At 42.5% G+C, this 10,000-nt stretch overlaps 1 protein-coding gene across 1 annotated transcript; it reads left to right on the top strand.

The window, feature by feature from the left end:
* Positions 1-2,510: 2,510 nt before the first annotated feature.
* On the top strand, positions 2,511-9,970 carry styxl1 (serine/threonine/tyrosine interacting-like 1). The gene is made up of 5 exons (XM_047821971.1): positions 2,511-3,127; positions 3,457-3,599; positions 5,420-5,576; positions 5,668-5,804; positions 7,334-9,970. The coding sequence occupies exons 1-5, from the start codon at positions 3,108-3,110 to the stop codon at positions 7,993-7,995; spliced, it is 1,119 nt and encodes a 372-aa protein (XP_047677927.1). The 5' UTR covers positions 2,511-3,107; the 3' UTR covers positions 7,996-9,970.
* The last annotated feature ends 30 nt before the right edge of the window (positions 9,971-10,000 follow it).

Below are 10,000 nucleotides of genomic sequence, written 5' to 3'. Positions count from 1 at the left end.
TGAATATGTTTTATTTTCATTGGTTGTTGCGTTAAATCTTACCCAGATACAATAGTGCTATTTTCTGATTGGCTGTTGTGTAGCCTCTTTATTTTGATTGGCTGATAAGTGTCAGGCTCGACTAAGAGCTCCAGGGGAGACGGACTTGATTCCTGCCCGGTTCCATAGAGACAGCGGTGCGGACCGATACGTTTTGGGCGCTGCGGCTTATTAAATATATAATAAATAGTCAAAAAGTTTTTCTGCGGGAGAAATACGACATGTGGCGGGAGAGCGGGAGGAAAGACCGACATGCGTGACTGTCACTCTCAATGCATGACACTTGACAGCCCTGACATTGTCTAACATCTGTATTATCACTTCCGTTATAGCAGCTGTAACTTCACCTGACCGCTACAAAGTGCTGACACACTAGAATCCTTCCATACATCTTTCAATAAATTTACAAATATCTATGTGTGAACTGTTGCTATGGAAACAAATACATGTTAGTACATGGGCATTAATATAACCCGCTGCACTATTGACTTCTGACCAATCAGGTCTAAGTATTAAAACAATGCCGTAGCAATCAACAAACAAACGGATCTTACACAAAACATCAGAATCTATACCTTTTAAACTTTTTCTCATTTTGAAAATAAAATGGCTGATCGGTGGCTTTGGGATAACGTCAACGCATCTCAGCCACTAGAGAGCATTGTGGATTGGGATATTATGACTTAAAAGCCAACGTTTCCAAAAACTGTTGCTTGAAACAAATTATTACAAACTTGGTGTACATTAAGACGATTATCATAAGAAGAAATATGGAAATGGAGGTGGAGGTGGAGGTGGAGGTGGAGCGGTATGCAGAATCTGTGGAGTGACAATCACACAGCTTATAAATTGTTTATTATGTCGCTTTGTAGAAGCCAACGTTCTGTTTTCCTATTTAAGCTTAGACAAAAATTTATCAAGAGTAACTCCTCCTAGGGCTTTTGAGCCACATCAACCAAATTTGGATATGTTGTAGAACCTGGTCTGAAGTTTTTCTAAGCGATCTGAGTACCGGTACTTCCGGTACCGGGTGTCAAAGTGGCCTTTTTTCCCATAGACTCCCATTATAAACTTTCGGACTATCTACACCAAACTCAGCCAGCTCCTTTAGGGTGATACTCTGAACAAACTCTTAAATCGGTGTACCGACTGGCCTTCTGGTTGTCCCGCAGCCCCGCCCACAAAATATGCAAAATCAAAAAACTTTTTCCAACATGGACACGTGACATATCAAAACACTCAGAACAATGAGGAGAACTTCCTCACGTTTATTCTGATGACGTCACGTGATGTTTGCGAATACTTACATCGTCAAAGCCAACATCAAAGTTCGTTGCGACGAACTTTACAAATCTAGTTTTATTTACTGTAGTATGTTTAATTCAAATCAATTCAATTTTATTTGTAGTGCGCTTTTAACAATGGACATTGTCTCGGAGAAGCTTCACAGAACAAATACAGAACAAAAAGTTTATTATACAAAAATTTAATATTAAATATAATTCCAAGTTTAATATTAGACTTATATTTAAATGTGTTTGTATTTATCTCTACTGAACAAGTCTGAGGTGACTAAGGTGAATGTGGTGAGGAAAAACTCCCTTAGAAACCTTGAGAGGAACCCGACTCAAAAGTGAACCTCATCCTCATTTGGGTGACACTGGAGGGTGTGATTATAAACTGTTATAAACACCAGAGAGTGTTATTATGAATAATGTCCTTTCTAGAGTCAGATACAGTCTGATAATTGTGTATTGATGAGGAGGTTGTTGTCCTCGAAGGCCACATGGAGTCGACATCTTCTCTTTAAATGTCTGAAATCCTCATGAAGGAGAACACAACCGGAGCTGGAACATCTCTAGATGCCTCAGGATCCTCACAGGGTTTGTCTCTTCTCACCGAAGGTCAGAAATCTTCATGAAACGGAACACAACCGGAGTTGGAACATTCTCTGGGTGCCTCGGGATGGGAAGAAAAAAAAGAGAAGCAAGTGGAGAGAAATTAGCGTAGCTTCTGTTCATGATATTAACCAGCACTAGATGATAATGTGTGTTTGATCAGATCTACTGGAGCTCTGTCTTTAATCTACTTTTAGTATTACATGCTATAAGGTAGGGGGGGGGCACGGTAGCTTAGTGGTTAGCACGTTCACCTCACACCTCCAGGGTTGGGAATTCGATTCCCGCCTCCGCCTTGTGTGTGTGGAGTTTGCATGTTCTCTTCGTTCCTCGGGGGTTTCCTCCGGGTACTCCGGTTTCCTCCAAAGACATGCATGGTAGGTTGATTGGCATCTCTGGGAAATTGTCCGTAGTGTGTGAGTGAATGAGAGTGTGTGTGCCCTGTGATGGGTTGGCACTCTGTCCAGGGTGTATCCTGCCTCGATGCCCGATGACGCCTGAGATATGCACAGGCTCCTCGTGACACGAGAAGTTCGGATAAGCGGTAGGAAATGAATGGGTGCTATAAGGTGATTCATGATTGAGTTCTTCCTACACCCTGTTTAAACATGTTTAATAAATAAAGATATGTTCCCTGTGTGTTGCATTCCTTTAAACAAACATATTACAAAGCCATATGCTTTGGAAATGGAGAATCTGTATGACTTGACAGGTACGAATGCACCCAGAGAACGCTAAAGCTTAAACGTGAGCACCATTTGGATATTGCATGTGTGTGGTGTGTGTGGATGTGTGTGACACACTGACCTGTCACGTCCAGCTCACCCAGGCTCATGTAGAGCACTTCACTCTGCCGCATAACCACGGCAACCTACTAAAATAAGGACGGGAGGAAGGGGATAGGAACAAACGAGAAGAAAGAAAGAAAAAAACGGTCGCTTTTTTTTCACATGGAGAACAAACGAGCACCATGGCCAGGAGCCAGGTTCTACACTGTTGCTCGGCATCGTTGAGGATTTTGGTTCTTGTAGGGTGATTTGGATCAACTGCAAACTTTTTCAGCCGTGTGTGTGTGTTTGTGTGTGTCAGGATGGTTGTATCAACTCTTCTACCTTTTGGCCCGTAGCAGTGAAGAAGGCTGCGGATCCCGAATGCCTCCCGTTCAAAACCATGGGCATTGCACTGTCCAGGTGAGTTCCTTTAGGTGCTTATTTTTTAAAATATATCTTAAGCTTAAAATGATAAGACGCTAAAGAAACAACTTAGTAGTGTAACATTTACCCTACCTCTAATTTCTCAGGAGTATTGAGGGTCCAGATAAAAAATGTTAATGAATAAAAATGAAAGATTGGAATCTATATTTATATCTTGATATATCTACATATTTCTCCTTATTCTTTCATATCTCTCTCTCTCTCTCTCTCTCTCTCTCTCTCTCTCTCTCTCTCTCTCTCTCTCTCTCTCTCACTTTCTTTCTGGCCCTTTTTAAACATCTCTCTATACCTCCCCCTACCCACAGGTCTGATAAATGCCGTATTGTCACCTCCACTGGGCTTCGGAGCTCTGTGCCAGGAGAAAACAGCGCCTCCTGTCCAGAGATGAATGGCATTGTCAAACCCTCTCGCAATGACATCATTCAAGGCTCTCGGAATAACAATGAAGGTTTGGCACCATGATGTTGTGTTATTATAGCTTGTACTGTAGCTGTGGGACCGAATGTGAATACTTTTGCAAACAAATATGAATAGGAGGTGCATTTATTTTTTCTGTAAAAGCATGCCAAAATGTTCATAGGTTAAGACTAGACGTGTGCATTTGGACTGGGATCCTGCTGGACACTGTAAAAAAAATGTTTTTACTTTTCTGGCATGAAGCTTGAATTAGAGGTCTTCACGGGTCCACTTAGATCCGAAAACCCGAGGTCCGACCCGAGACCCGGTCTAAAAGTTTCACGTGTACCCCGGACACGGGTCGGGTATAATAATAGCGGCATCGGGTCTCGGATAATTTAAAATGAATGTGTTTTTACCGAACGGACCCGAGAAGACCCGAACTACTGTATCTCATGTGTGTGCATCGACTCGAGTCCTTTTCCAACCGCTCCTCTGTTTTCCAAGACTGCTTGCGACATCGTGTTGCTAGTGGTAAGCTAATTTCCGTTTAAACAGACCTGGACATTCGGGTCCAGTCAGGTTAAAAAAAATTGCCAACCGGTCGGGTCGGACTCGGGTCAAAATTTTTTGGGTTTGTCTCGGGTCGGGTCTTTCTGAAAAAATATATATATGCACGTCGGGTTTGGGTAAAAAGCGATTTGGGTCACTGCGGTTTGGGTACATTTCTTTAGACCCGAGGAGACCTCTAGCTTGAATGGTTCTGGTGACCCTAACCCTAACCCTAACCCATTCATTCTTACATCCTTATCTAGCTGCCTGCTGTGTTTTAAATAAGGCTATTAGTTTGTTAATTATTTTTGAAAATAGACCCAAATAAATTGCCAAGCACTATTAATAACCGCGTGCATAGGAACGAAAACAATAACAGTCGCACTTCTTTAGTTGAATTCACTATGAACTGGAGCATGTAGCATTTATATTTACCACATTTAGCAGACTAAAGTTGAGGAACTGTCAGAGCCAAGAATTGTGTATAAATATGATGACATTTACATCTACATTCGTTTTTATTTTCTAATCAGTGTTTTCATTGGTGTCCAGTAAGTTTCATCTATAATTTAAAAGACTAGAAAAATATAGGACATGGCCACTTTGGGATTAATTTGTTTGGGGGTGGTGGTGGTGATTGGGGGGGCGGGGGGGTTGGGTTATTGAGTCTCGGTTGTGGCCAGCCCGACGCTCAAACCCACAACCTTAGGGTTATGATTTAGACTCTCTAACCATTAAGAAGAATGGGGCATAGAAGCCTTTATTATTGCCACAATATACATTACAGCAGAGTGGAATTCTTTTCTTCACATACCCCAACTGAGGAGGTTGGGGTCAGAGTGCAGGGGATACAGAGCCCCTGGAGCAGGGAGGGTTAAGGGCCTTGCTCAAGGGCCCAACAGTGGCAGCTTGGCTGTGCTGGGCTGTGCTGGGCCTTGAACACCGATCCTCCTCACAACCCAGAGCCTTAACCAGGCCATGACTTCCCCCCAGAGGATTTCTTTATTTGTCACATGTACATATACATATACAATTATACAGAACACAGGAGCAGAGAGGGTTAAGACCTTGTGCAAGGGCCCAACAGTAGCAGCTTGGTAGTGCTGGGGCTTGAAACTCCACCATTCTGATAAACAACCCAAAGCCTTAACCATTTGAACCACCAGTGCCCTTCCATTTTAGATTCAGAGAACAGAATTGCGTTACATCTTGAATGTTTTGTATTGCATGATGGTACATGATTGAACTACAAGTGTACAGGATCTGTATGTTTGTGTACCGTATGTGTTTATATTGTTTGTGTGTGTATGTGTGTTGTAGAGGAGTTGTTGGTTCCTGCCTTTCCAGAAAAAGCTGACATAGAGAGAGGCTATGTGACTCCACAGCAGGTGTACAACTTGTTAAACGCTGAAGCTGGGGAACCAGCCCTCCATGACCCATACTACATGCTCATTCTGGATTGTCGTTCTGCAGACAGGTACCACATGCTGCACACACGACCAGCCCATTTACTGCACATAGGTATCATTTGAAATACGGTTATGAACCTAATCTCTTTCGAAACACAGGTATAAGCAGAGTCACCTGGTGACAGCACGTGCCAGCGTGACCGTAATTCACCCAGATCTTGGCTGTTTGATAAGCTGTGTCCAGCTACAGGAGTTTTCCATCATTCTGCTGTATGCAGAAGAAGGACACAGTCCAGGTATCATGATCTGCAAATAATTAAAGCTCTGGATAATTTAAAACCTTTTCATTCCACAAGGGACCACTGAGATACCATCATTCAGCTCTAGTGCAATGGTAATGCTAGTACAATAATGCCATAGATCCTTTAGATACATTTTAGGACTCAGATGCTATGCAAACTGTGAGATCCCAGAATTCATCCTGCAAGGATTCTCCAGAAACTTTTTGGGGCACTAGTAAGAAAAGAACATGGCCATTAAACATCCTTCTTCAAAACAACACTATGGTAAAACGTGGTACTTTAAAATACCTAACTCTATGTTATTGCATTATTGGAATAGCCAAAAATCCACAATTCTGAGCTTTTGTCCTTTAGGTAAGACATCATGGCATTATTTATATAAAATCAGATTACTTACTCACTCACTCACTCATTCATTCTCTACCGCTTATCCGAACCAACCCGGGTCACGGGGAGCCTGTGCCTATCTCAGGCGTCATCGGGCATCGAGGCAGGATACACCCTGGATGGAGTGCCAACCCATCACAGGGCACACACACACTCTCATTGACTCACACACTCACACACTACGGACAATTTTCCAGAGATGCCAATCAACCTACCATGCATGTCTTTGGACCGGGGGACGAAACCGGAGTACCCGGAGGAAACCCCCGAGGCACGGGGAGAACATGCAAACTCCACACACACAAGGCGGAGGCGGGAATCGAACCCTGACCCTGGAGGTGTGAGGCAAACATGCTAACCACCAAACCACCATGTCCCCCATAAAATCAGATTTGATTAAAAAAAATATACAATACATTTGACTTTACATTTTGATATACCCTTCTCAAAGACATTTGGCCTGTCAAGTGCCAGCCTGTAACTCCAAGCCTTCTCCACTAGAACGGATGTCCCCTGGTATGCAAGGCCATTTTGAGCAAGTCCTCATTAGTTGCCAGTGTATGGCATGTCATTTGTCAGAACTTTCAGCAATTAAAAAAGTTTTATTTTCAAGAATCCGAATAATTCCTTCTGCTAGGCAAAAACTCCAATACCATCCACTTGGCACATCAACTAAGATATCAGAACATAAAAAGTTAGGGGGCACGGTGGCTTAGTGGTTAGCACGTTTGCCTCACACCTCCAGGGTTGAGGGTTCGATTCCCGCCTCCGTCTTGTGTGTGTGGAGTTTGCATGTTCTCCCCGTGCCTCGGGGGTTTCCTCCGGGTACTCCGGTTTCCTCCCCCGGTCCAAAGACATGCATGGTAGGTTGATTGGCATCTCTGGAAAATTGTCCATAGTGTGTGTGTCCCCTGCGATGGGTTGGCACTCCGTCCAGGGTGTATCCTGCCTCGATGCCTGAGCTGCCAGCTCCCCGTGACCCGAGCTGGTTCGGATAAGCGCTAGAAAATGAATGTATGAACATACAAAGTTCAATTAATGCAGTTTTGACATGCCGGGTACAAAGAATGTATAGCCAGATCCCTACAAGTCAGTTCATTATTAAGTCTCTGTCTTCTTTTCTTTGTTTTGTACAGTAGGCAGCCAAGAGGCGCGTGCTGACAACCCTTCCCTACAGCACTGCTTTTTCCAGCTGAGTGCCCTTGGCATGGACCCAGTCATCTTGCTGGGAGGCTACTCAGCCTTCCACTCACTCTACCCCTTCCTGTGTACACCTCGTATGGTTCTGCTCGAGTCTGAACGCCGCCTCCTTACCATCTATCCCTCTGAGATCCTGGAAGGGGCACTGTACCAAGGTTCTGCATCGCAAGCTCAGGACTACCGCATTATTAAGAACCTGCATATCACACATGTGGTCAACGCCACTGCCGAAATCTCAGATGCCTTCCCCAATGTCCTGAGGTATTTGCGACTTCGACTCAGCGATGATGCCCAACAGGATCTTCACCAGGCACTTCCAGAAGCTTCTCGTTTTATTGCAGCAGCCCTAAGGGGTTCACCAGGTTCACCTGGAGGGCGTGTACTGGTGCACTGCAGCCTGGGACGAAGCCGAAGTTCAGTGTTGACACTGGGCTTCCTGATGGAACAGCGCCACTGGTCTCTACTGCACGCTTTCCGTTGGCTCAAAGAGAGGCGCACTTGTGCAGCACCGAATGCTGGGTTCCTTCGTCAACTTTCGGCATATGAGGAGCAATTGTTTGGGAGGTGCCTAACCTCGCTCGATGACATTCGGCTCTGAACGATTTTTGAAAAAATAAAAAATAAAAAGATTTCTGAAGACTGCAGAATCATATCCACGAATTATACAGTATTCAAGATTTCAGAAAGTCGTAGAATAAGGAAACGGTAGCTGGTTACATTAAGCGTACAGTGTCATGGAGATCTATCCTCTTGAAGAGTTCTAGTCTTCTGACCTTTACTGGCTGGCTCAATGGTGTTTAGGGTAAATGGGGTAAATGATCATAGATTATCATTCTTAGTTCGACAGGACAAGAAAAAACTCTAAGTACTGGGTGACCGGATAATTGTTACACAGCAACTGAAATGTCAGAAATCAGACATAAGTGATATGTGCCTTTTGAAGAGCTACACCAAGTCAGTATTTGGTTCTCTTTGTCAAATCAAAACTCTCATTCCAAGCATTTGAGTCATCCAGACGAAACTAAATAAGGTATATTGCTGTCCAGGCAGTGGAACAATGGTTAGGGATCTAGCCTCCGGACAATAAGGGTATGAGTTTAAATCTGTGTACCTCCAAACTGCCCCTGTTGGCCCGCCATCTGCTCAGCTCAGTTGTGACTCTCTTTGGATAAAAACATCTGCCAAGGGTTTAAATGCAATCGGTATATAACATAGCTTTTGGCAGGGCATTTCAAATAGGAAAGTTGGGGAGATATAGAATAGAGAAATTGTAAAAACTAGATAGGGGTTTTGTTTTTTAAACATTTTTTTTCTTCAGCCAAGCCAGAGCCACACTTGACTCCACTAATTAGACCAGTGAATCCCAGTGTTGTTCATCCTTACCAAACTTCGTTGATCAAGAACCGATGTAGGACTTTTACCCATGAATCTTGAGGAAACACTGGTATTTCATGCTCTCGCTCCTGGTCTGGATTATTATGCTAGGTTTAAAACACTGAAAACGTACACAATGTAGAAGATTCTTTTTAGGACTGATAGTGAAAACCCATCCTCTACATTTACATTATTTAGCAGACACCCTTATCCAGAGCGACTTACATTCTATCTAATTTTCATACAACTGAGCAATTGAGGGTTAAGGGCATTGCTCAGGGGCCCATCAGTGGCAGCTTGGTGGACGTAGGAATTGAACTCACAACCTTCTGATTGGTAGCCCAACATCTTAACCACTAGGCTACCCCGTTCTCTAGACCTGCTGTTCTCAAACTGGGGTCCTCCAGGTTTCTGTGAAGCGTAGCATACAGTATATAGACCTAATGTCTTCTATTAGTGGTCATTTCAGGAACAGAAAGTCCTATGGCTCCAAAAATAATGTCATTTAAAATGTTTTTAAATATGAAAGACATCTTTACCGAGGGGGTCCATCGAACATATATATTACAGTTTAAGAAGTCCCTTTTTCTCAAAACGTTTGAGAACCACTGCTCTTGACAATCTGCCAGAATAAGACTACAGACCATTTTTACAAGTAAAGCATTACAATAATAATAATAGCATCGATAATTTTGCTCAGAATGTCATTGGAAAGAATAAAAAAGTCACTCTAAAATAGATTTGGATCAGACATTCACTCCTGCTACACTCCTTTTTGAGATTATAGAAACAAAATCAGAATTTACTGCTAATTTATTTGTTTTCCACCATCTCTAGAGGACAATGAATGAAAAACATGACAAATATCGAGGGATATTAAGTAATTTATAGATACTACATAGCTGGGTTTGAAATAATGTATATTTAGGCTAGAAGAAAAAAAAAAACGTTGTTATTTTTGTATTATTATTTTTGACGATAGTGTTAGTGTTTGCTTTCTATATTTGTAGTTGCCAAAATACACCAAAGAACAAAACCACTGATGTGAAACCTGCAAAGCATCCAAGCTAATATTTCCTCTAAATTAGTGATGAGTAATTTACTAAAATTTTTAGCATGTTACCATTTGGTTAACAATATACTAAAAGTGTTATACGTTATTAATATTAGATACATAATGTTGTCTAAATGACAAATTTACATAAGTAAAATAATTGTCCATTCAATCG

This window comes from Tachysurus fulvidraco, chromosome 12 (assembly GCF_022655615.1).
Source record: "Tachysurus fulvidraco isolate hzauxx_2018 chromosome 12, HZAU_PFXX_2.0, whole genome shotgun sequence".
Taxonomy (NCBI): domain Eukaryota; kingdom Metazoa; phylum Chordata; class Actinopteri; order Siluriformes; family Bagridae; genus Tachysurus; species Tachysurus fulvidraco.
Note: the sequence above shows the minus strand (reverse complement) of the source record. Positions and strands in the feature narration are given on the sequence as shown.

What these genes read in the sequence shown, in the direction of transcription:
- styxl1 (XM_047821971.1), top strand. Translation starts at nt 3,108, where the DNA reads ATGGGCATTGCACTGTCCAG. An exon ending in ATGGGCATTGCACTGTCCAG is followed by an intron (nt 3,128 to 3,456) that starts GTGAGTTCCTTT and finishes CCCTACCCACAG; the next exon opens with GTCTGATAAATGCCGTATTG. An exon ending in CTCTCGGAATAACAATGAAG is followed by an intron (nt 3,600 to 5,419) that starts GTTTGGCACCAT and finishes TGTGTGTTGTAG; the next exon opens with AGGAGTTGTTGGTTCCTGCC.